At 38.0% G+C, this 27,323-nt stretch overlaps 2 protein-coding genes across 2 annotated transcripts in view; both read right to left on the bottom strand.

Moving 5' to 3' along the window:
* Positions 1-10,561: 10,561 nt before the first annotated feature.
* On the bottom strand, positions 10,562-14,090 carry Spink14 (serine peptidase inhibitor Kazal type 14 (putative)). Its single transcript, XM_038329304.1, has 4 exons — positions 14,021-14,090; positions 13,074-13,117; positions 11,458-11,594; positions 10,562-10,607 (listed from the first exon to the last, which is right to left on the bottom strand). The coding sequence occupies exons 1-4, from the start codon at positions 14,088-14,090 to the stop codon at positions 10,562-10,564; spliced, it is 297 nt and encodes a 98-aa protein (XP_038185232.1).
* A 12,388-nt stretch (positions 14,091-26,478) lies between these two features.
* The window catches only part of Spink5 (serine peptidase inhibitor Kazal type 5), a 54,852-nt gene continuing 54,007 nt past the window's right edge, over positions 26,479-27,323 (bottom strand). The window contains exon 28 of the mRNA XM_042055168.1: positions 26,479-26,602. Within this exon, the coding sequence (XP_041911102.1) occupies positions 26,479-26,602 (124 nt within the window). The remainder of the gene's footprint in view (positions 26,603-27,323) is intronic.

Below are 27,323 nucleotides of genomic sequence, written 5' to 3'. Positions count from 1 at the left end.
CTGATGCTGCCTTTTTTCTCCCAGCATTTAGTTAAGTTTTCCTGTCTAGCTCTACCCTGCCCTATCACAGGCCAAAGCAGCTTCTTTATTCATCCACCAATTAAAGCAACATATATACAGAAGAACTTCCCACATCAAATGTTGGGCACCAGATGATGATGAATGCTATAAAATAATCCCATACCAGCTCAGAATTGAGTATAATAAAGAGTTATTTATTTAGTGGTAGACTCACAGACCACAGTCCTCTGGTCTAACAAGGAACAGGTACTGAATCCAAAAGCCAGGAGAGAGCACAAATGCATACTTTATATAGGCATTTATAGTATAAAAGGCCATGTGCAGCCGGGCGGTGGTGGTGCACGCCTTTAATCCCAGCACTCGTGAGGCAGAGGCAGGCGGATCTCTGTGAGTTTGAGACCAGCCTGGTCTACAAGAGCTAGCTCCAGGACAGGCTCTAAAGCTGCAGAGAAACCCTGTCTCGAAAAACCAAAAGAAAACAAAACAAACAAAAAAAAAACCCAAAAAAACAAAAAAAGGCCATGTGCAAGTGGGCTGGCATCTTAAAGGCTACTGGCTGAAGAAGTTCCCACAGCACCTCCCCCCTTTTGTTTAAATAAAGGAGTTCTAAGCCTGATACAAAATGTAATAATAACAAGTATCAGGTGGGCTCCAGTGAAGGCATCTGTCTCCTAGGACAGCTACATAGCTTCTCACTGATTCCACCTCTATTCTCCTAGCATTCAGTTTAGTTTTCCTGCCTAGCTTTACTCTGTCCTATCACAGGCCAAAGCAGCTTCTTTATTTATTAAGCAATAAAAGCAACGCATATACAGAAAGACTTCCCACATCATCTCCCCTTTTCTGCTCAAATAAAAAGGAAGGTTTTAACTTTAACATAGTAGAACTTCATATAACAAAACCAAGCAAGAATTACAGTTAATTTCATCTTTTATCACAACTAAGGAAAACTACAATTATAATTATTTATTCTTCAACTCCATCAAGGGCCAAGAAGGACATAATAATACTACCTAAGTAAACAGGAAGTGCATTGTAAGCAACTTCAAAAACTGTAGAAATGGCAGAGACATCTGACTGCCTGGACATCAAGGGCGGATCTCCAAAATATACACAGTACTCCAGAAACTAGATATCAAAATATTAAATAATCCAAAAATGTGGTACAAATCTAAACAGAGAATTCTCAACAGAGGAATCTCAAATGGCCAAAAGACACATAAGGAAATGCTCAACATCCTTTGCCATTAGGAAAAAACAAACTAAAACAATTGTGAGATACCATCATATACCAGTTAAAATGGCTAAGATCAAAAACACAAAAAAAATATGCTGGAGAAGATGTAGAGTAAGAGGAACACTCCTCTATTGCTATTGGAAGTGCAAATTTGCACAGTCACTTTGGAAATCCGTATTGCAGTTTCTCAGCAAATTGGGAATTAATCTACCTCAAGACCCAGCAATATTACTCTTGGCCATATACCCAAAGGATAAACATACTTCAACTACAGGGGCATTTACTCAACTATGTACATAGCAGCAATATTTGTAATAGCAAGAACCTGAAAACAATCTAGATGCCCCTCAACTGAAGTATGGATTAAGAAAATGTGGTACATTTACACAATGGGGTACTACTCAGAGTTTTTTTTTTTTTCAAAAAATCAAACAAACAAAACAAAAACAACAAGAAATTTATAAGCAAATGGATGGAACTAGAAAAAGTCATCATTTATTTAATATATAATTGGCAGAATATGGACCATTGTCCTACAGCACTATCCTTTTTTAAATAATATTTTTTCTCTTTTTTCTTTTTTCTCATTTCTTGTCTTCCTGCTCTGACTAGAGGTTTCAGTCCAATAATAAACGGAAAGGTGTGGAAAGGGTTGAATTTGCTGCTTCTGCCACTCTTATTAGTGCTTTATATCTTTGTATTGTTTCTGATTGATGAGATTAAGGTGTGTCAGTTTTACTAATTGTAGTGATTTGCTTTTACTTAATGTTTAGAATCACATTTTTCCTTTGTGCTTTCTTGGTTTTTATTTTATTTATTTTCCCTTTTGATATTTATTTTCTTTCCTATGATTATTTTGGCTTCATTTCTCTTTCTTTACTAATTTTTTAAAATAGAATTGATAGTCATTGGCTTGACATTTTTTTCTTTATTTTACTCTATAATCTATTTGGGATTTTTTTTCAGCATGAGTGTTTTATATTTCAGACTGATATCTAATTTTCTGAGGCTGGCCTTGAACTCCTGATTCTCCTGTCTCTACCTTCAAGTACTGGGATAGGTGTGTTCCATAACACCTAGTTGCATTTTATTTTATTGATTTTTAGATAGTTTTATGCTGTATGTAGCTCAGGCTGACTTATAATTCAGTATTTAGCCTAAATTGACCTTAAATCAGGCCATCCTCCTGCCTTTGATGCCCGAGTATTTGGTTTGCAGGTATAATCTGCCAAGCCCAGCCAATGTTTCTTCTTCCTACTATAAAAAGAAAAAAATCTTTGTTAGAAAAGAAGAAAGATTTTACATAGAAATAGTACATAACTAGATAGGAGGCGACTATAGAACTTTTAGGATTGGTTTTCAAGTCTCATTTAAATAGGAAATGTGTTTGAGAATATGGGTTCTAAATGTTTTCTGACTTGACCCCAGCTCTGCAATTAATGCTGAAGATCACAGGATTACCCTGTCCTTTGGTGTGTATTATTTTATATTTTATTTTTAATATAATATTTTTTAATTTTAATATAGCTTTTGAGTAGTTCTCATGCTTTTGTAGTAACAGAGATTATGCTGCTGTTTATTAAATGTTTTTTTGAAGTACTTGTCCTTTTCTTTGGAAAATTTTAAATCTTTTTTCTTATTTATTTTTTTATTTGGGGATTTTTTAAACAACAGATTTAGTGCTCAGTTATCACAGAATAAAGCTTTGGATTTAACATCTCAAAGAGGAGTTTTGTCTCAGTTTTCAATCATGCTTTGAGCTCTCATGGAAAGGGGAGGAAGTGGTGAGCTCACTTGGCTTCTTGCCGCTTTGTGAGCTGTCCCTCACCTCTTTCCTTGAGTATGTTCTTTGAAAACTGCACTTGTGATACTAATCCTTAATGTTAAAATTATGTGCAATGTTGATAAAGCAGCATGTCATTTTACAGGTGAACGAATGCTCAGCAGGATGAATTGAATTCTCAACAAATGTGCATCTGTGAATAAGGCGCTGGAACAGGATCACAGTTCTTTGTGTAATACAATCATTGGCTCTCAAGCTTATAAACTACTTAATAAATGCATATAAAACACCTACAGGAATCAGCCCAATGGACACCAAGTTCACAAGTGATCAGCAAGCAAAGAATTTACAGTCCTATGTGGAAGACAAAGAATCAGTTACCTAATCAAATAGTTTCAGGTGTGCTAGTGAGGTGGAGCAGAAAGTCTTCTCCGTCCCAGGCAGTGATTTCTTCTCTTAGTCACGAGTCCTTTTGCAACGACGAGGTCTATGGGGATGTGACTGACAAAGAGACAAAGGTTTTGCTTCAGGTTCAGATGTTATTCTGCAATATGGGATTTTCCTCTCTTAAAACTTAGTCATGGTGATAACATGCCCTGATTTCCATTGGAACATTGATGTTGAGTAAGTGTGTACTCATAGAAGCTGCTCTTACAATACAGAGTGCATGCTGTTGACAGACTTGTTTGTCCATGTCCCATTCCTTCTGCTGGATAATGTTCAGCAAGCTGAGGAAATTGAGCAAGGTACTCCCCATGGCAGTGCAAAGATTCCATTAGGACTATTTTTCAAACAAATGTTGCATCATAAAGAGAAGTTGACAGTTCTCTCTTAATCATATGCACATATATACACTTTACCTGTGATATTTGCAGTGGCTACTACTCCATATACTTTATTTATTATTAATGTTGTTACTATTGTGATGATGATTGATGGTGATGATGATGACGATGATGATGGTGATGATGATAGTGATCCGATTTGGGGTATATGACACAGTCTACAAAACGTTTGGTGTACAAGCATGAGAACCTGAGTTCAGCTATCCAGTACTCAAATAAAAAGCCAGAGTGTGGCAGAAAGGACCAGCAAACCCAGCACTGGTAGAAAAAGATTGGGAAGTCCTGGGGATTGGCTGGCTATTCAATCCAGCCAATTTGTTTTTTCCAGGTTCAAGAGAGATCTGACATCAACCACTGTCCTCCACACATGCATGCAGGTTCATGAACCATCGTCCATGCACATGTGTGCATATAGCACACACACAAACACACACACACACACACACACACACACACACACATTCACACATGCACACAAACAGAAAGAGCCAGAAATAAAGTCATCATAATTAATGTTATATTAAATTGATATCTCTAAATGTAACAACCATTTTTAAGGCATAATTTTCTTAGAAACAGCTCTAGATAAGGAACAATAATTACGTGACTACGTTTGAAAAATTCTGATGACCATAATGAGATGTTCATCTAAGAGATTACAAAATAAAGAAATTAAGAATATAACTTTTTTGAAAGGATGCTAGCATGGAGTTTAAAATAAGGCTCTGTTTGACTTTTTTTTTTTTTTTTTGCTGGAGTAAACCAAGCTTTGACAGCTCAGAGAAAAGGCTGTAATTTCCACTGTGTCCTTTTGGTTCTGGTCTCTCTGTCTGTTCCTTTGACCTCATAAATTTTATGCCAGGAGAATACTGTTTGATAATATAGCTTTGTAATATAACTTACAATCAAAGAATTACTCTTCTCTTCTTTCTTAGAATTTCTCAGACTCATCAGAGTCTTTTGTGCTTCCAAATTTTAGTTTCATTTTTCTATAGTTCTGTGAAGGATGTTATAGGGATTTTTTAAAAAAATTGTAATTCATCTTTACATTGGATTATATGATTGGACATTTTAACATAATTTTGTGTCCCATAAATATGGTGAATCTTTCTATTTATTTTACTCTTTTAATTTTTCCTAGTTATTTTTTTATTGTTCAACAGCTTTATACATTTATCTAGCAAATTTTATTTGCTTTGCCTATTTCTTTCTCATCTTCTTCCCTCTGTAACTGAAGCCCTTTGTCCCAACAATGTGTCTTCCTGATTTCTTGTTTTCTTCTTGTGTGACCCACTGAGCTTCACCAGAGCTTTTTATCCAAATGTAGGTGGCATGTTATTCACCAAAGCAAAGTCAAATGAGGGGTCCTGCACCAATGGAGAAAATGACATGGTCCCCCAAAGCTCACTCAAATGACAATTGTCAATGCAGAGATTACTATCCCACCTAGGTTAAGTTTATTTTAAATATTTTGTCTGTCTGTCTGTCTGTCTGTCTGTCTGTCTATCCAGATTTGACTTTTAAAGGGCATTATTTTTGCACCTAAATTTTCTATGTTGATTTTACAATCTGAAACTTTACTGACTTCATTATTTATTTACTTACTTACTTCTTTATTTGCTTTCATTGTGTGCATGAGTGTTTGAGATTCTGATAGTCAAGGAACCAGGAGAGGGTGGTAACCTCTCTGAACAGGGATTACAGATAACCGTGACCACTCGCATGGGTGCTGGGAACCAAAGCCAGTTCCTTGCAGAGCAGCAAGGGCTTCAAGCCACTGAGCCCTCTCTCCACCTGTCCTCTGCGTTCATTCAAAATGAACTCTTTGTGGGCTTTTCCTGTTGGGGAACCTTAATTTCTAATTTAACTCTTTGGTTGACTGTTTAAACTTGTTTAGTCCTTCATAATTCAATATTGGCAGATTGGATTTGTCTATGAGTTTCATTGTATTGTATATTATTGTTAAATGGATAGATTTTAGGTATTCTTGCCACACAAAAATAGCAAGTCACTCTGAGTTTGCTTGACTTGCTTTGGATTTGAGTCATGCTGCGTGGCTCCTGGTCTGCTTCTGGGCATGCTCTCAAAGAATATGAAATCGCCAACTCTTCAAGTTACACACTCCCATGTTTACTGTAACTTAAAAAAAAATCCAAGTTATGAAAGCACTCTAAGTGTCCATCAAACAACACAAGTAACCTATGATAGAAATAAAATGATAACGAGAGATCTTACCAATCGCTACATCATGAATAGGTTTGGAAGAGTTGTGTGCCAGTGATAAAAGCCATACACAGAAGGACAACATTCCATAGTCTGACATATGAATGATACAAAGAGAAAATGTCAAGTATTTAGAGCCAGAGAAACAATGTCCTAGTTACCATCAGCAGGGTGGGTGGAGGAAGAAAGCAGATACAAGTCCGAATAGCAGTCATAGAAACAAGATATCATCATTTAATATGCCAATTGACCCCAAACTCAATACATTAACTGAAAGAATTCAGACGTAGAAAAAATACTACATGATCTCATTCCCGTGTAGAGCTGACACGCACAAAAAGCTGATTTCATGGAAACTGAGGATTATCAGAGGGTGGAAAGGCTGCTTAGCAGATGCAATGCTAGATGGGAGGAAAATATTCTCCCGCCTTATATAAAAATAGATTAAAGAGTAACTGATGGAACATGAACCTGTGAACATAGATAGTCACAGAAAAAAGCTCTATGTTATTGACATGATATTTTTGAATAGGAGCCAAAAAACACAGGTGACAAAGCCAGATTAGAAAGAAGATCTCAAGGGTTCCAGACATCATACAATGACAATTACAGTATTTTACTAAGAATGGATTAATACAAATGCATATGTACACCAGATTAGAAAGAAGATCTCAAGGGTTCCAGACATAATACAATGACAATTACAGTATTTTACTAAGAATGGATTAATACAAATGCATATGTACACCAGATTAGAAAGAAGATCTCAAGGGTTCCAGACATAATACAATGACAATTACAGTATTTTACTAAGAATGGATTAATACAAATGCATATGTACACCGAATGTGTAATTTCTATGCATTAATAAATATGCTGTGTGTTTACGAAGATAGGAATAGTCCTGTTGCTGTAACGTTAGTCCCAAGGGACGAACAGGAGATAGAACTCAGAGCTTGCTCACCAATGGATAAGAAAGCACTAAGCAATGGAGATTGTTTTTTCCTAAAAAGGAAATTCTGTCTTTGGCAACATCATGAAAAAAAGCTAGAAAAATGAATGAGATTGCCTAGGTAAAGACAAACTAAAGCTGCCAGATCTCACATGTGGCATCCAAGCAGGTCGACCTCACAGAAGGAGACAGGAATATGTAGGTGGGAGTTTGGAGGGAGCATAAGTTAGTCAGGAGACAGGAATTTTAGTTTTAATGGAAAATAGTAAGTTTCTGAAATCAGTTGCACAGCAGCATAATTTAGTTATCTTCCTTCGAAACATACGAGAGGAAATTCCAAATATTTCACCACAAAATATAGTTCTCAGAACATCATACTGTTCCATAGAATTGTATCTATTTATAAGCTATCAAAATGTTATATAAATAAATTTTAAGTTAAAAGATTAACCACTGTGGGGGGGTTGTTGTTGCCTGTATGTTATTTTAGTAACAATGGGTGTTCTTTTCTATTTAAATAAGCGCAGACCCCTGTCATTCTTGAATTATATTTGGAAAATGTATGAGAAACAGTTTACTCACGTCTATATCTTGGAATTAACTTGCTAAACTTGTTAACAAGAGCCTAAAACTAAAAGGAACTTCACAGCATTAAAGGAACAATTTTAAAATTACTTAGAAACATGCCATTTGCTAGAACATTCTTTGGTTAGAATAATCTGCTACAAACTTTCCCCAAATATCTGGTCCCCATGTGAGGCCTTAGTAAGAGGCAAACCTGATGTATATGAGGCACAGTCACTTTTCTGGGGAGAAAAGTATTATTGTCTTGTTAAGTTATGAGAAGACTGTAGCTCTCAGACACTGCATTGAATCAAGCTAATGGCCTCCAGGGTGTTGGTCTAAGGTGCAGTACTTCACTGCCACCTGGTGGCCAGGCTGAGGTGGTTACAAGTCCTTCAAGGCCTTTATCCCTTCGAAGATGCTCTTCACAGTTACTGTAGTAGAGCAAACAAAGCATCTTACAGGTTAGACTGAGATGTTAATTTGTGTTGTAATTCACAATGGGTGGTGATTTTAGCAGGCTGTGTTTAACTGTTTATGCAATGTTAAAAGAATGATGGTTTGAAGGAGAAGATGGAGGCTGAGACAAATAACAATAGTTTGGATCAAATAAATACTTGAAGGAATAACATAATCCATACCTATGATGACATAAGAATATAGACTAGGTTAGGATGACTGTCAGTCCAAGGTCATGAGTGGGTAAGATAAGAGCAGGCAAGTCTGGAAGTGATTAGAAATGACAGGATAAAGTTACATTTTGAGATGAAAACATTTTGTCTTAGCCATAAGGCTGAGAACTGATATGTTTAAAGGTTTCAAACAAAGTACCAAAGAGGAAAAGTAATCATCTAGCATCAGATGAGAGACAAGAGAGAAGGCGAGAGACAAAGGAGCTGGAGGAGGGGGAAAAGGGAAGGAAGAAGAGGACAAAGGGAGGAAGAGAGGGAGGAGTGAGTGCAGGAGGGCAGAAGAGGCAAGGGCCATGACTAGTGACTGCTGGAGCCAGGATTCTCAAGGCAGAGATGACTGTCTGCTCTGCAGTGGTGAGAGAAGGGGGTGACAGCGACTCACAGGGGAAGAAAACCTCGCATTTCAATGTATGCTGTTGTCTTTGACCAGTTATGCGTAGCATATTTTACAGACATGAGTGTCTGTTTGCTAAAGTCAACTGTATTTTTACAAAACAGTCTTGTCTTTTGGAATTCTTTAGGAAAAGAATAACATTATGTTCTAGTGCAAACTTTAGAAAATTCTGTAGGAATAATAAAGACATTTTAGTTTCCTTTTTGAAAATGTGTTTCTGGATGTAGTATGTAAAAAAAAATTAACAAGACATTAGACTAAATGACACAAGACATTGAAGGATATTGTTTTTGAGTACCAAGTTATCTGTACGACTGACCTAGGCATTCACATTTGGGGATATTCTAGGAAAAGGAGAGCGTAACCTATTTGGAATTATCCTGAACAGAGGACACAGAACTAAGAGGAAAGAAAGACAAAAATGGCTACTGCGCAGAACCATGCTGTGCAAAGGGCTCAACAGATTGTAGGTTGCTCTCCGTGGAGGAGAGAAGCATGCAAATAAAAAGATAACAGAGTCCAGGTCTTACACAGGATGCCAATAGTGCCTGCTTAAGATAAAAGATTCACTGTGTGACCTTAATGTGGGACTCATACTTTTCAAACAGAGATTCATGAAGGTGATAAGAGAATCAGCAGCATTGGAAGCAACCCTCTCCCTCGAGCTCTTTATGTTCCTGTACCAAGAACTTAATGTCATGGGAGATGGCATTCTATGAAGGCAGAATACCTCCTTTCCCCCAGGGCTCTTTGCTTTCAAATTCTGAAGATGAAAGCTCCAAGGTGATCTCATTTTCACTGCAGTCCTTCATGTTCCACCTAGTCGTCAAGCTGGCACAGCTTGCAGAGCACTGACAAGTCAAAAGGTCACTTTTCTCCCAGAACAGATGTGACCAAGGAGGACAGCACATGAGCGCCTGTGAGCCTGCTGACCATCTTAGAAAATACATGTACATGCACACAAATGAGTTATTATGACCTGGGGAGACATATTTTATATATGTCCCAAACAACGTATCTTCAGAAATTAAGAAAAAAGATCAGTATGTTATTCATAGTTATGAACAATTCACGTTTCTTCTGTGGCGAAAAGTAGGATCATTGAAGACACGGCGCCATGTTAGACATGTATAGATGCCTCTGTATCAATGCTCAGACCTTGATACAATGGGCCACAATGACACACTCTTGTTATTCCAACTGCTTGGGAGTCTAAGGCAGGAGAATTTCAGGTTTGAGACCAGTCTGGGCATAAGGCCAACTGGGGCAACACAGCAAGACTACATATCAAAAAGACATAAATAATGAAAGTTCAAATATTTAAAGAGTGATTTACAAAAGCCGGGAAGCAGAGATTGATTAGGAAGGCCACAGTGTTCTATAAACTGATTAATTTTTAAAATGATAATGGAATATAGATAAATTTGAAATGGGGAAGCCCTAGAGGTATTATATAAATCAGGCCATTGTTGAAAATGCTAAAGAAATGATAAAAATACTGTCTGACTTTGACCTATAGTGCAAATGGTCAATCTCTTCTACTAGTACTATAGAAGACACAGATCCAAGACACAAGCCAAGATGTTAAGGAACGTTTGTTTATTTATTTGTAGTGATCGCGATTGATCCCAGGGTCCTCCAACCTGTGAGACTGTGATTTACCAGTGAGCTCTATCTCCAGGCCAGAATAGTTTATTTATTAAGGAAAACATAGAAAGACTCCGGAGCCATCAACTTCCAACAGGACTTTGTCATCAAGAATCTATGCAAGGAAAAGCAAAAGAAGGGGTAAAGAACAAGAAGGAAGTGGTTGTGCTGGTCAGAAATGGAAGATATCTAAATTCACTCACCTAACAACTTCCATCGTGATAAAATTTAATTCTTCCACGAGATTTCCTAAAGGGAGGCATAATAATCATTTCATTAAGACATTTTACTTCAGGGAATTAAGAGACAGACTACAAAGGGAACTGCTTAGATCAAAGGCCAGGGCATTTGCCACTGAAGATACCGACAACCTTTGGGAACTAATCTGTCTGATTGGGCCTGAGTTTGTGATGTACAAGGTGTAAGTGCCATGCTTATTCATGCGCCAGTCTCTCCCTGTGACTGGATCAGTAACTATGGGGATGACTGGAACTTTCGCTCCCTGCATGTTATTACTAAAGGGTTGCTAGAGGAAGGGCTCCAATCTGACACCACAAGGAATGGTTTTCTTCTTTTAGACTATCCTGCCTCATATAGATCAAAGCTGAAATCACCATGGCATTGCAATCTGGGTGCCGAATGACCAATTTCCTGTCACGTAAATCCAAGGATCTGAGTCATCGATCCCAGGCAATTGACCAACCTCTGCTGTTCCACTAGTATAGTTGAAAGCTGTAGACATAGAAGCAGGAGAAAATATCTAACAAAAGATGAAGGTAAAATTTGTTCTACATATCGAAGTGGTGAGATTTGGAGGTGTTTTAGAATTTCTGCAGGGAATCCATCTAACATGGGAATATCAGGACTCAGAGAAAGAACTCAGCGGGCACTGTTCTGTCTAATGGGTCCATACTGGCATATGCCAGTAGTCCTTTTGATACTATGGCTCTTCTAAGAAGGGACTGTTTGCTGTCTCCACAAATGGGAGAGGAAGACCACTTTCATGGCTGCTGGATGCAGGGTGCATAGAAATCACAACCAACAAGCTTAGTCTTAGTTCTCTTTCCCACCCCCACCCCCACCCCCACAGAGCACTTACAAGCTCTCAAGACATAAGATGCAGGGGTTATCATAAGTTACAAAATTGGTGCCACAGATGGGTTGCTTTAAGCCTGGACATGGATCCACTGTTTTATTGAGCCAGCTCAAATTTACTTTCTTATAAGGACACTTGATCTGAAATTGAGCAGAAAAGGATATAATTAGAACCATACTAAAAACCCAGGTCACTTGGGGACTGCACTAATGACATCTAAGCAAGTCACAACCACATTCCAGTGTCACCAGGCTCTCCTAGTCTGTCTGCATAAAGCAATGACACTAGAATCTATGTACATCCCCTCTGATAAAGTGTCACGTTCTGTGATCTGATAAGTATCATGTCTTGTGGTCAGGAGCTCCACTGGTAAGCTATAGTGAGGGAAAAAGAAAACATCTAAATTCATGAAGGAAAGAAAGCTTAAATCACAAGTCCATCTAAAATGAAAGAATGCCCTGCAGGAAATCTACAAAAGCACAAAAGAAATAACCTTTAATTTATCCTTTCTTTCACTAATCAAACATTTGGTGGACCCACAATACACACAAGTTTGGGCAGGATAGACAAAAAGGAAAAAAAAAACCTTCTGTTTGACTCAAACACAAGCTGCAGACATAATTTGAGCCTCTGCTCAGAGATTCCTGTACATTTTTCTGCTTCCAGAATCCAAGAGATTGCTGCTTTCCAAATTTTCAACAGAGAATGTGTTCTGTCCACTCTCTCTACAGAAGCACAACTCTTCCAGAGCAGGAACTTTGTGGACACTCGTGTCCATAGGTCTTAGAACTCCTCGTGGCTGGCAATTGAAAAGTGTTAGCATTCAGAAAGAGCTTCCAGACACCTTGGGATATTCTCGTCTCTGTCTCTGTCTCTGTCTCTCTGTCTGTCTCTGTCTGTCTCTCTGTCTCTATCTGTGTCTCTGTCTCTGTCTCTCTCTCTCTCTCTGAGTGTGTGTGTGTGTGTGTGTGTCTACATTTGGCTTGGTTCCCAGTTTAGATCACTCTATTGTAGACTCTAACAAATTGTGGACCTGTAACCTTCATGTGAATAGACCTCAAAGAATTTCATAGGTTATTGTCTTGGTAAACCTTTGGAATAATGTTTTTTTTTTAAAAAAAATAATAAGATTAACTGGAACAGGGGCAGTCTATGAACCTATGTATCCATTAGCACCAGTAGTTTGAGTTAGTGAATTTTGAAGAGAAAAACCAAAAACATTAGGAAGTTAGTAGGGGAAGTTAGAAAGGGAGCAGAAGTAGACAAAATGAAGGCACATAATATACCTGTATGAAATCCTCAAGGAATAGATATATAAAATTAAAAAAACTAAAACATTTGATTCAGAGCCTGGAGAGATGGTTCAGTGTTTAAAAGCACTTGCTCACTTGCTGCTTGCAGAGGAACAAGGTACAGTTTCCAGCACCTTCTGAAAGCTTACAATAATTGGTAACTCCAGTTCCAGAGGGTTCAGTGCACATTTCTGGCCCCTGTGCACACCTGGCAATGTGCAACATACTTACATAGAAACAGGGGAAATACCCATACACAATTTATTTTAAAAATCTTTGAAAAATTGTATTCAAGTCTGAGTCCTGGAGAACCTAGTAGGCAATTACCTTAATAACTCCATGTGGTGGCCACCAAACTCGAGCTCCTGGAACTAGACAATACATAAATATGATACAGCCTTTAATTCCCGATAAATCACAGTCTAATCTACTGACTGGAGAAAAAAAAGCTCCAATTCCTTACTATGCAATTTTGAAGTAATTGAAAATAATATTTCTTTTATTTATTTTTCATCCCTTTTAAGATATGGACTGGCACTCGGCTCCTGTAAATCACCAGCAGAGGGGAACAGTACGTCACTGCTTAGGGAGGTTGCCATCCCAGAATATCAAGTGCTTTCCTTGATTAATACTTGCCAAGCTGGAGAGGATTGGTATAGTAGGCAGTTGAGAAAGGGGAAAGGTCAGGACTTTGTATTTTTTTTTTTTTTTTTTTTGGTTTGGACCCTGCATTTTGCAGGAAGGGAAACAACATCTTCTTTTTTTTTTTTTGTCATTTGGCAAAGTTATTCTTTATTGAGCAATGGATCCTGTGTGTACACCAGTCAGAATTTCGAGGAGAAAAACCCAGAATGCCATTCTCCTTTGATTCCCAGCACGATCTCTGCTCTAGAGAGACCACAGAGATTCTGAGTCCCTGGGGATCACTGGGAGGCATTTCAAGCATCTTGGAGGTGTGCTCTGCATGAAGATATACAGCTGGTCACTTCCCCTAACTGCCTTCCCGAATAGCAGCGTCTCCTTGGCCCTATGTACTAGGTCCCCTGACACGCATATCACATACAGGAAAACCAAAACTTTAACTCTCTGGCCCAGAATCTGACCCACTGTTTCTCTCAGCATGTATGTGCAGACAAGCATGTATGCAGGTGTTTGGACCTATATTCATATGCATTTTCATGACAATCATTTCAATTCAAAGCATTTACTTGAAGATTACAATGTTAGCACCCACAAAACTTTGTATTTCTGATGGAAAAAGTGAAATTACTTACCAGATAGAAGCACCAATTGTAGCATGATGAAGAGCAAAAGTGACCACAGTACCTGGAAATATTTGACCATTTTTCCTTCTGGTAGGGCCTTGGAATGCTGACTCAGGACACCACCTTGTGCAACAATCACCCAAGAGACATCACCAGAATGCTAAAGCAGCTGCTGAAGACCAACCCACTGCTCACTCCACTTTAACAGCCTGTTCCACACCACTTCAAGAATAAATATATGGGAAAAATTGAACTTTGACTAATAATCTAAAAGATCAAAAGAGTACAGCTATTGAGCACAGTGACAGACCTGTGAGTGCTCAGGAAACTTAAGAGGGGCAGAAGTTACTATTCTGTGTGTACAATTATACTGGTTTAGTGTGGGGACATTTGTACATCTCTTAAAAAAGATAGTCCTTTCCCCCAATTCCATTCACGTTTATTTTTTGAAAAGATGCAAAACCAAAATGGGGCCACTAGAGATTTCTAGACATTCCTGGAGAAATAGGGGGAAGGAAGTCTATATTTTCTTGTGAAGTAGGGGTGGGGTCTTTGAATCAAATAAAATTAGTGACACAATATCCAGATTTGACTGTGTCGAGAATCTTCTGACTGGATATTAAACTCATCGGGAGTATTCTGGGATACTGAGAAGGAAGCAAGCAAGCAAGCAAGCAAAACAAAACATCATGTGGCCATATCAGGGCAACCCCAGTTCTAATTTCCGAGACATACCTAACACTGTCTCTAGAGAATACTGTCTCTCCATGACAGTTGGATATTTTTAGCAGTAGATCCAGGATTCCTGTCTTGCCTGTGCTTGAGACAACTTGGCCACCAAGGTCTTGCTAAGCCCATAACTGTCTTACCCTATCATCTTCCCTAATTCTTCAGGGATGGGGCAACAACTGTAAAAGCCATCAGTCCAAATTACATCAGCTTCCCTCCTCTCCTTTCACGCCCCATGCTACAGTTGACCCACCTTACAAGGAGGAGACTAAGTTAACGAGCTCCCTTTTGGCTGGTACCTCTTCTTTAAAGCTCAAGTGTTGGGGCCTCCTGAGAGGGCAGTAGCTGCGTAGGAAAAAGCACTGAGGCATTGTGTGCTGGTCTGATCAGGCCTTGGTAGATCCAACGTGATTCTACTTAGGTCGAGGTCAGATCTCAGCAGGGGATGTTGAAAAGGACTTTACAGGAGAGAAGTGATTCCAGGAAGGGGCAGCCAGGGTAGCGTGTGAATAAGCATGCTATACTTGGAAAGAGCATAGCCAAACTCAGTACACATTCCCCAACAGTTAAGACTCCTCAGGCACAATGAACAGAAACAAATCAAAACAACAACAGCAAAGAAACACCTAAGGTAGAGAAGGCTGTAGCACTCATTCGTGTTGCAGAGATCCACAGATGCCATCCGCAGTGGGTATACAGCCTTGTCCTGTAGGCAACCTGAGCCTTTGCATTATTAATGGGGATGGTGTTAGCATGGTGGGGCTCCTTTGGCTGCCCCAGTTTTCTGCTTCTTCCTGCTTTTCTATGGAGAAGCTTCTGTTTTCTTCTAGGAAGGCAGCACATATTCATTTAGTGAATTCAGAAGATAAACTTAAAAAAGAGGCGGGCGTTGGTGGCACACACCTTTAATCCCAGCACTCAGGAGGCAGAGGCAGGTGGATCTCTGTGAGTTTAAGGCCAGCCTGGCCTATGAGAGCTAGCTACAGGACAGGCTCCAAAGCTACGGAGAATCAGTGCCTCAAGAAAACCAAGAAATAATAAAAAACAAAATGATGTGGAGTCTCACAAGAAAGGAGTGCTAAAAATGTTGACTTATCTATTCCACTTTAAAACTAAACTGATATACAAATAATAACACATAATACACCATTTATGCCAATATTCAATCATGTTTCTCAGTATACATTTTTTTCGCTTTTTTTCAAATAAAATCTAAACTACTTCATTTTCTTAGTTTCAAATAGTCATTTAAAATTTGCAGTTATATGCTTTAGGCCAAAGCCCATCACAAATGTGAATGGCAATTGCATTAATATTTTTCACTTGTTGCTAATATGGTGATTCTGAGTTTTAATTGCTATTAAAATTCTGTAATAACAAATTTGTATCTGCCTTTGCTCATATATCTTTTACTCCATTTTAATATTTTAATGTGCTTGTCTATAAACATATTTTAGATTCTGAAAAGAATCTGGGTCATCTAAAATATGAAAGATTTCCATATGCAAATTAATTCATGACCCACTGCTGGATAAGGCCTAGAGAGTGATAGACCACCCTAAAGGTGGTGGCTCCATCAATCCCCTATTGCAGAGCTCAGGGAAAACTGGAGGAGGCAGAAAGCTTTTAAGAGTCCGAAGGGGTGGAGGACACCGAGGAAATAAAGACTCCTAAATGACAGCAGGGTAGTGCAAATATAAACTCACAGAGAGTATGGCAGTATGCACAGGACCCACACAAGTCTTGGCCAGATGGGGTCCCAGTATTGAGAGGGAAAGTGGACATAAGCCCTCGTCCTTAACCTAGAAGCTGTCTCCAATTGCTAACCACTTACAAATGAAAAATTGGTTTCCTTCAATAGTCTTGCTTCATGTACAAACCACTCTTTTTATTGTTTTTAATTGAGTTATACCTTGCTCTCCTCTCCTCTCTCTTCCTCCCCTCTTCCCTTCTACTCACTCCCATGACCACCCTCCCCAATTTACCCAGGAGACCTTGTCTTTTATTCTTTCCTATGTAGATCCATGTATGTCTCTATTGTTGTCTAGGTTCTCTGGGGTTGTGGGCTGTAGGCTGTTTTTTCTTTGCTTTATGTCCAAAAGCCACTTATGAGTGAGTATATATTATATTTATCTTTCTCTGTCTGGGTTACTGCACTCAATATTTTTTTGTAGATCCATTTGCCTGCAAATTTAAAGATGTCACTATTTTTTACCATTGTGTAAATGTACCACATTTTCTTTGTTCATTCTTTGGGATCTAGGTTGTTTCCAGGTTCTGACTATTACAAATAATGCTGCTATGAATATTGTTGAACACATGTCCTGTTGGTATGACTGAGCATCATTTGGCTGCATACCAAAAAGTGGTATTGCTGTGTTTTGAGGTAGGTTGTTTTTTAATTTTCTGAAAAATTGCCATACTGATTTCCAAAGTGGCTGTACAAGTTTGCACTCCTTCCAGCAAAGAAGGGGCATTTCCCTTACTCCATATCCTCTCCACCATAAGCTGTCATCTGTGTTTTTGATCTTGGCTATTCTGACAAGTATATGATAGAATCTCAGAGTGGTTTTGATTTGCATTTCTCTAATGGCTAAGGATGTTGAGAATTTTCTTAAGTGTCTTTCAGCCATTTGAGATTTGTCTGTTGAGACTTCTCTGTTTAAGTCTGTACCCCATTTTTATTGGATTTTTTGATATCAAGTTTCTTGACTTCTTTATATATTTTATTTTATTTTATTTTACTTGAATATACTTTTATTTAGATCAACACTTACAGCATGATAGACTTTCACAAATTACTACCACGAAGCACATAATATTTAAAATATGTTGCTGTTCACGACTTGAGTATAGCATTATTACTGTTTGGTACTAGGCTCAAAGATGACATTTTGATTCCTCAGCTTTAGAGATCATTTCTCTGTCTGTTGTGGGGTTGATGAAGATCTTTTCCCATTCTGTAGGCTGCTGTTTTGTCTTACTGGACCATGTTTTTTGCCTTACAGAAGCTTCTCAGTTTTGGGAGGTCCCATTTATTAAGTGTTTATCTCAGTGTCTGTGCTACTGGGGTTATATTTAGGAAGTGGTTACCTATGCCAAGTGTACTTTCTACTTTCTCTTCTATGAAACACACAGGAGGACCAGTGGAATCAAATTGAAGACCTGGATATCAATCCATAAACCTACAGATACCTGATTTTTGACAAAGAAGCTAAAAATCTAAAATAGGAAAAAGAAAGCATATTCAACAAATGGTGCTGACGTAACTGGATATCAACATGTAGAAGAATGCAAATAGAGCCATACCTATCACCATGCATAAAACGCAAGTCCAAATGAATCAAATACCTCAACATAAAGCCAAACCACACTGAATCTCATAGAAGAGAAAGTACAAACCACTCTTAAGACCAGGTTCAATGCCCATCGGTAGATGATGTACACAAAATGAGCTCAATGGCACTTTTGGAAGTACTTTGTCATATAATGTTTCGTCAGGGATTTTTGTTGTTTTGTTGTTTTTAACCTTACAGGTTCTTTGTCTATATATTATGGTTCCTGGTTTTGTGTTTTTATGGGATTTCTACATGTGCAAATAAATGCGTTTATCTGCTTGTAAAAATTAATAGTAATAATAGAGAATCTGAAATTACCTTCCACTTGAGAATAAATAATTAAATGTTTCTACTTTGATTTATTGCAAAAGTTATTAACAGCGCCTCACTGATCTGGTGAGTCCCATAGGCCTTGTGGAGTCTGGGATTCAGAGGCAGGAACACTGAAAACACAAGGTGAAAACAAATGGTCTATCCCTTTCTCTAGTGTCACCAATGTCTCAGTCAGGAAAAGCCTCTAAGTAAGTAATTATTCAAGCTCAAAGAAGTAACTTCCAATATATGCGTTTTCTGAGTCTTACAACAGTAGATTGTTAATGATGGCCACTGTGTATTTCTTTCATCAGCATTGGAAAATGAAATACTAAAACCCACAGATCCAGTGCACCGACTATGTAAAAGTGAATCCCAACTTTGTGGAAAAGGGTGATTGTATATTGCAGCCACACAGCTGCATGCAAGAGACGAGAACACTAAGACTAGTCTGTGAACATTATTTTATCCAGAAGCTTTCAGAGGAAAAAAATGTTATGTGGAAGAAAAAAAAGCCCAAAATATTTTTAGCATTTTCAAACTCACCTAAATATCCCACTAGAACTAAGATTAAGAGAAGAGAATGGATATTGATTAATGATCAAACCTGTCTCAGGGCACCCTAATCTATGCCTCTTGTCATCTCTTGTACTAATTTTAAAGTGACAACACGAAATTTTCTCATTGGCTTACATGAAGCCAACGCCACTTTGAATCAACACACTCAAAAACAAATGCTTCCATTGCACAGCATAGGTTTGAAGGGTGTGGAAATCTCTAGAATTCTGAGACCGACCTATGACTCCATTGTCCTTATGCAGAAACTCCTCGACTGGACAGTCACAGAACCGTGGCGGAACAGCCATTCTACCACCACACTGATCTTTTTTTTTCCTTTAGAATTCAGCAGATGTTTCCATTATTCAGAGAAGTCACAAAAATTGTCATTTCCACCATAGACTGAAGGATGGAATGTTGCCTTTCAATTAGGCTATCGGGAAGTCTCCAGCTTGCCTTAGCCACTCTTTCCGGTCTCTGCTCTTGACCAGTGGTTTGTGTGACAGAATCTATGGTCTGACCTATTCTTTGGACTGGCCAGGATGCTCTTAATAAAATTCATAGCCTGTCTGCATAGTTGTATATATTAGTATATTCTTTATTAAAATAACAATGAAATGATATTTATGTCAATGTTAATAAGTATACATAAAATATGATAAATCCTATTTTACTTCATAGAAATTAAATTAAAAACAGAAGGCTGGGAATGAATGTATTAATAACCCCGTAATCTTTGTTATCCTATGGAGCCATTCAGCACTGGAATTCCCTTTATCCTGAATTGTTTTTCAGTCAATAGAACCCATCTGTATGCTTATTAAAAACCCTTTCTTCCGAGTCCCTTATCCTGAGCATTGTTTCTCAGCCAATAGAGCCCATTCCTGTGGAAGAGGTTACATTTACTTTGTAAAAGACATATACTTTTCAAGGGAGTTTAGATGTGGTCATGCCTTAGCCTTTTTGTGATTGTTGTCACGAGGAAACTTTTTTCAAAGTCGTACTGTGTTTAAATATGTAAAATAAATAGATAAACAAACAAACAAACAAACAAGCCTACTGCTTGGGGTCAGACTCCAGAAGTTTGAACCAGCCAGGCAAAGTAAGTCTTACTAAATCAGGTTTCCTCTTGCCACCTATGGTTTGTTTTTCTTCAGGCAGTAAAGCTTGCAGGACCCTCACAATTAGAAGTCATGTTATCAATACATTTTTTTTTCATTTTTTAGGTCAGTATTATTTGATTTTATCCTAGGTCTCTGATCAATCAAGCAATATTGGGTAAGGGTTCCATCTTGTAGAATGAGCCTTAAGTCAAGTTAGTTCTTGTTTGGCTACTTCCACAAGCTTTCTGACACCATTGCCTTAGCCTATCTTGCAGGCAGAACTCCACTGTAGATCAAAGTGTTTGAAGGTGGTTTAATGTTTATATTTTTCTTTTGATAGCATGCAGAGTACCTTCCTGTACCAGAGATGTTGGGACATAGGGATAAAGGCTCTATGTAGGCACTGGCTGAACATATTTGTTGGGTCCATGGGGGTCATGCAAAGATGGGGACAGAGCACCAAAGTCTAATAAACCAGCAGCAAACTTTATTCCAGGAAAAAAATAAAAACTTAAAAAAAATAAATCGCAATGGGGCACAAAAAGCTTATCAACTAGCTGAGGCCACAGCCAGAGAACTTGTAAGGCTGTGCACAGGACAGTTTTCAAACTCCTCCTTTTATAGCGAGCACTAGGCAATAACAAAAGAATGTTTACAATCTCAAGGTAAAACTCAAATACAAATTGCCCTTCTTTGCAATTTCCATCAACAGAGTTTCTCAGTTAAATTAGTGTTTGTATTTAGTCCATTGTTTTCCCCTGGCATTCCTTGATAGTGTTTACCAAGGCTTTCCCCCTCCCCTGACACTGCCAACACTTAGAAACTATAAGGGCAACATCAGGGTGCCTTAGCCTGTGGATTCTGAGAGAACTCAGTAGAGTTTATGCTATACTTCACCAGCATAGGATACACATTCGAGCTTTACAGTTACTTTTTTTTAGTTTCAAGCAAACACTAAGTATTCATAAATGTTATATTTTATTGTTTCCTATTAGAAGGTGCAAAGGATCACTGGTCTGCTTGGTATTAAGTGAAATGGAAGGTAGCAGAGAGAACACAAGCTACAAGCAAAGAATAAGGGAGGTGCACTTGCCCACTGCTGCATCGATCTATATACCAGGGACACTGAAGCCTCACAGCCCAAATTTGGCTCACTTTCTACTGCTGTAAATACAGGTTGTTGGTCTATCTATCTATCTATCTATCTATCTATCTATCTATCTATCTATCTATCTATCTATCTATCTACCTACCTACCTACCTATCTATCTATCTATCTATCTATCTATCTATCTATCTATCTATCTATCTATCTATCTATCTCTATCATCTATCTACCGATCTATCATCTTTTACTTATTTATGTAAGGGAACAGTGGTTTAGATTTCTGTCTTTGTTAACTTCCTTTTGGCATTCTGGATAATTTTTCCTAGATAATGAGATACCTTGGCAGTTAAAATTTAGGTTTATTGTTCTCCCTCTCTGTCCATTGAGATCCCTCATGTTCCCATTCCCCATCCCCTTCCTTCCACCCTCCTTTCAGTTTACCTAGGAAATCTTTACTTTCCCTTCCTGGGCCCCTCCATGACATCCCTTGTAAGGTCTTTATTTTTATCTAGCTTCTCTGGGGTTGTGGATTGTAGCCTGGTTATCATTGCTTTACCTGTAATATCCACTCATGAGTGAGTATATACTGTGTTTGTCTTTCTGCGTCTAGGTTACCTCACTCAGGATGTTTTTCTTTTCTAGTTCTATCCTTTTGCCTGCAAAGTGGCTATACAACTTTGAATTCCCACCAGTAATAGAGTAGTGTTCCTCTTATTCCATATCCTCTCAAGTATGAGCTGTTACCAGTGTTTTTGATCTTAGCCATTCTGATAGATGTAAGATGGTATCTCCGAGTCATTTTGATTTGCATTTCCCTGATGGCTAAAGATGTTGAGAAATTTCTTGAATGTCTTTTGGCCATTTTGAGTTTCTCCTGCTGAAAATTCTCTGTTTAGATCTGTATTCCATTTCTAATTGGATTGCTTGTTATTTTGGTGTATAGTTTCTTGAGTTCCTTATTTATTTTGGAGATCAGCCCTTTGATCAGATGTAGATTCTATAGGTTGCTGTTTTGTCTTATTGAATGTGTCCTTTGCCTTACAGAAGCTTCTAAGTTTCAGGAGGTACCATTTATTAATTTTTGCTGTCATGGGGTTAAGGAGAAACCTGGTACTCAGGAAATTCCCAGAAATCCACAAGGTGGACCATAACTAAGACTCCTAGCAATAGTGGAGAGGAGAGAGTGCCTGATTGGGTCTTCACCTATAACCAGATTAGTGACTAGCCTCATTGGCATGATAAGACCTACATTCAGTAACTGATGGAAGCAGATGCAGTGACTTATAGCCAAGCACTGAACTGAGCTCCTGGAGTTCAGTTGAAGAGAGGGAGGAGGGATCATATGAGCAGGGGCAGTCAAGATCATGATGGGGAAACCACAAATAGCTGACCCTAGCTAGTGGGAGCTCACAGACACTGCATTGACAGCTGGAGAACTTACATGGTTTTAGGCCCTCTAAATGAGGGTGATAGTTATATGGCTTGATTTGTTACTCAGGGTCTGGCAATGGATCAGGACTTACCCCAAGTGCATGAACTGGCTTTTTGGAGTCCATTCCCTATGGTGGGATACCTTGCTCAGCCTTGATACAGTGGGGGAGGGACTTGGTGCTGCCTCAACTTGATATGCCAGACTTTGTTGACTCCCTAAAGGGGGCCTTATGCATTCTGAAGAATGAATGGGGGATGGGAAGAGGAGGGAGGGGGAGATGAGGTTGGTATGTAAATGAAAACAATTTAAATAAAAAAGATTTAGGTTTAAATTCTAAACTAATTTGTGCCTCATATACTGCATACAGGCAGGCCAGATGTAGTTTCATGCAGTATTCTTTTTTTTAAAATTGATTTTTATTGAGCTCTACATTTTTCTCTGTTCTCCTCACTCCCTCTTCCCTCCCCTTCAACCCTCCCCCAAGGTCCCCATGCTCCCAATTTACTCAGGAGATCTTGTCTTTTTCTACTTCCCATGTAGATTAGATCTATGTATGTATGTGATGTAATATTCTTAATGAATTGTAGTGAAACCAAGTTTTGTGATGACTATTAAGTGTTGGATAAATCAAGGAGTCTTCATGAATATTGTAGTAAAAAAGCAAAAAATGGAGTATAAAGGATTTCTTGTGTAGACATCAACAAATTATTAAAAACGACATGACAAGCATGTTTTATCCAAAGCTCATGAAAATAGATTTTCCAGATTTCCCGCATATGATTAAGAAGAAGACACGCCAGAGAAACTCTGAATTTATCCTAGTCTCACCAGAATCCCCAGGTAAATAGTCCCAACAAAGCTTGGCCAATGTCTGTTATTTTCTTTCTTGATGACACAGGAAACTGCAGCATGGGGACTGACTAGTTTTCATTCAATTACGAAGGACAACAATCATAAAATCCCATTATATTTGGCTTAGTGGAGATTTATTTATAAAAACAAAAGAGCAGAGAGAAAATACAAAATTAGCTTTTTAGGTCTAAGCAGGTCAGTCACACTCTGAACATTTTTTTTTCCTGTTGCTGAGAGTTGCTGGAGACACAAAAGCTTCTCTGTGTACTTTCTGGAGTTCTTCCTGCCTAAGCCTAGAATCTTGGAGTGAATCTGGCACCTACTGCTACTACGGAACAGCAGCAACTATATTCTGAGAATAGCAGAATCTCAGTAGAGAGCCTGGAGCCACAAGCTGTCTCAAGCCATCACTATCTAATATGTTAGTTCTTCCTCAGTTGGCCCATGTCTGTTGCTACAAGGTATTGCTGCATTGTTCACTGTAGCCACCTCCAGCTACATATGGCCACCGAACATTGAAACATGACTGGCCCAAACTAGATGTATGAATAGTGGAAAATGCACATCAATATCAACGATTTATTAAATAAAATATGTATATTAGTTTAATTAATATATTGAGATAGATAAAATAATTAGAATTAACTTTACTTGGTTATTTTGTTAACCACTAAAAAATTTAAATTATATAAATGGCTCATACAATATTTTTGCTGGAGATTGCCATTCTAGAGATTTACATATATTGTGGTTTCAATTTCTTAGTCTTTCTCAGACTGTAGGTAGTAAGCCATGGTATAACCTCAAAATTAAAAAAAAATATATCAAGAGGTAAACAATTAGATATGAGAAAGTATTGGATTGTTTCAATTATAGGACTTATAAAAATTGAGTTATGGTATTTATAGAAATACAGATACTAGGTAAAGGGTCTGATATGGTGACAGATAGCTTCATACAAGTATTGGCTGCCTGAGAGCCCATATTGTACCCACTCTCATTCTAGAGACTTATTTCCAATGATGGCAGCAACTTGTCTGCCAGTGTAAGACAAAGGGCACCATATATCCAGCTTCTATTTTTAAAAATTTCCTATGACCTAGCAGTGAGAAACAAATCCCCAAAAGGATGTTCTGCTGAGTTTCTACTTTTATTAAGCGGGCAGTTGGGCAGACAACATTGTGATCAGATTTCCAGAGCAAAGACTGGGTGGAGAGTTCTCCACGTCCTCAGATCACTGAATCTAGAAGGAAAGAGGTGGAAAGACTAAGAACCAGCGAGTCCAATACCAACAGCTCTGTGTTTTCTATAGTAAAAAGACGAATGAAGAATTCTTTATATACACAGATGGTGAAGGTAGGCAGTTCAGAATCGAGGCATAGCTTTTTCCTTGCGACTTTCACCAACCATTGTTCATTTTTCCTGGAAAAGGAGATGGATAGGTTAGATGCTAAAACTCACTGAAACTACAGGAAGGTTGTCTGTACCAAGACCTCACAATATTAAATCATGCTCACATTCTATATGCTGTGATGGTTATTACCTGAGCATCTCCTATGCACCAAAAGTTGAGGTGAACACACAAACAAACATGAGTTAACTCTGCTATGGAGTGCATGTTTCCTCATGGTAGTGAGTGCTGTCATTCACAGCATCTCATAGATAAAGAGACTGCACATGAGAATTTAATGGCTTTCTAAATTCTTGTTAGATCTTGCCTCTGGCACAATCCTTCATTACTTAAGGAAATCTATTTTTGTATAATCTACAGGTAAGTTCCACGATGTAGTTTTTGTCAAGTTACCTACACAAGATGATAGTTACCAAGAAGTATGGTCCAAGGCTATTCTATTAAATTGAAATTCCAGAAAATTACTGAGGTCGCTTTGTCCGAAGATGTATACTTAAGTGGGATTATAAAGAGGGAAAAGAGCATATTCATCCAATAAAGTGAGATGTAAGCCACTAAGGATTTGGATGCAGAAATAGCAAACAACGGTGGACTAGAATTGGCTAAACCTTCTTTTGTGTGTGTATAAGGGCCTAAGAGTAAGGAAATGAGTTGCAAATTTTCATGGGAAGGAGATGGAAGTTTCCAGGTCTCAACTAATCACACTGTGTCTTCCCACTGTTCACCTGAAACCAGAAACCTCCCAAACTGTTTTCCCTCACAAGGAAACACAGTTGATTCATTATTTATAAATCAAGTGGAATATTTACCAATTCTGTGCCCAAGTTTTGTGTGTTATCATAATGGAATATAAAAACAAGTATTTCTAGTAAATATCAGTACTGGAATATTATTCATTAGATATAATAACTCTCTTGAAATAAAATTAGTTAAACTAATTTATTTATTTAAATTAAATAACAACTATGTCCATATTTCTTTTTCTTCTAAGTTCATGCTTTAGAAATTTTCTTAAATTCCATCTTTGTGTTGATAATAATGATGATGATTATAGATGCAATTAATTCTTAGATGCTATGACAAGTATTCTAAAGTCAGTGTATATTGAATGTTTTCAATAATTCATTGAGATATTAAGAGTATTTATGTGATTCATTAGAAATATCCTATATGAAAAACATCAAAAAACTAACCAATTTTTAGCTTATTACACCACATTTTTTTTTCATTTAAATGCTTCTCTCTTATCTAGTTCATTGTCATCTAACCTGTGAAAGGGATTTCAGATAGAGTCACCAGGGAGACTTTCAAAGTAAGTAATACATGTTCAAGTATTCTGTTAGGTATTTAAATAAGAGCATTGAGGAAAATTAAATTCTTTGCAATACACAAAGACATAAACATTACATAGAACTGGTTTCAATCAAGCTGTTACGATCTGCCTCTCTTGGCCTCCATCTCGTCTTATAATTGGCATAAGCTTATTACCACATGCTTCAATAATACTTAATCATCCTGGTAATAATGTGGACAATTCTCGAGTCATATGACGTACTAGTGTGACTTTCCCAGTCAGACAAATTCTTATTTCCCAGTGCACAAACCAAATTAGAACCCACAGTAGCTACCACCATAACCCAAAGGCCAATGCACTCACAGATGCAGGTGTTTCAGCAGGTATTGTTTCCGGGTTGCTGCTCTCTTCACACTTCCCTTGACTACGTATGCGTGTATTAGTCTGACGGATCCTAAAAAAGAAGAGATGCTTCAATGACGTGAAAAATATTCAGATCAAATGATAAACAGATGTAGGTGATGTATGAATGCCAAACATACTTAATTGGCATAAAAGTCTAATTCACTGAACCATTTTCTGCTTAACATCATCTAGTTTTGGTTAATCTCTTCTGTTCCGAACTCATCTTCTAGTTCTGAGCCTATTTCACCACATTTCAACCAAGATAGAATTGTGATTTTTAATCCAAAGCTTTTGCTTTTTTATACATTTCCATTTCAGTCGGTGTGTGTGCTCATGTGTGTCTGTGCATGTGTATGTGTGTTTCTTTGTATGTACATGTGTGTATGACTGTGTGCCCATGGGTGTATTTGTGTGTATGTGTGTGTGTGTGTTATGAGCACTGGAACGTATGTACCATGGCACAGATGGAGAGGTCAAGGATAACTTTTAAGAACCAATTCACTGCAATTACTGTGGTGGGTTCTGGGATTGAGTTCAAGTAGACAAGTATGAACAGTCAGCGTCCTCACCTGCTGAATCATCTCACTGTCCCACGTGACTTTGTTTTGAAGGCTAAAAAATTAGATCCCAGAAAAAAGTTTGACTATATCAAGTATCTATAATATAACTTTGGGGATAGACAATAGAACAAAAATACAATAATATGGGGTTATTTCTTGAACCTGAAATGATACTTGAGAGAATTTCAAGACTTTTAACTTAAGAAATTT

The sequence above is a fragment of the Arvicola amphibius genome, chromosome 5, assembly GCF_903992535.2.
Source record: "Arvicola amphibius chromosome 5, mArvAmp1.2, whole genome shotgun sequence".
Classification (NCBI taxonomy): domain Eukaryota; kingdom Metazoa; phylum Chordata; class Mammalia; order Rodentia; family Cricetidae; genus Arvicola; species Arvicola amphibius.
This window is presented reverse-complemented; position numbering and strand designations above follow the sequence as displayed.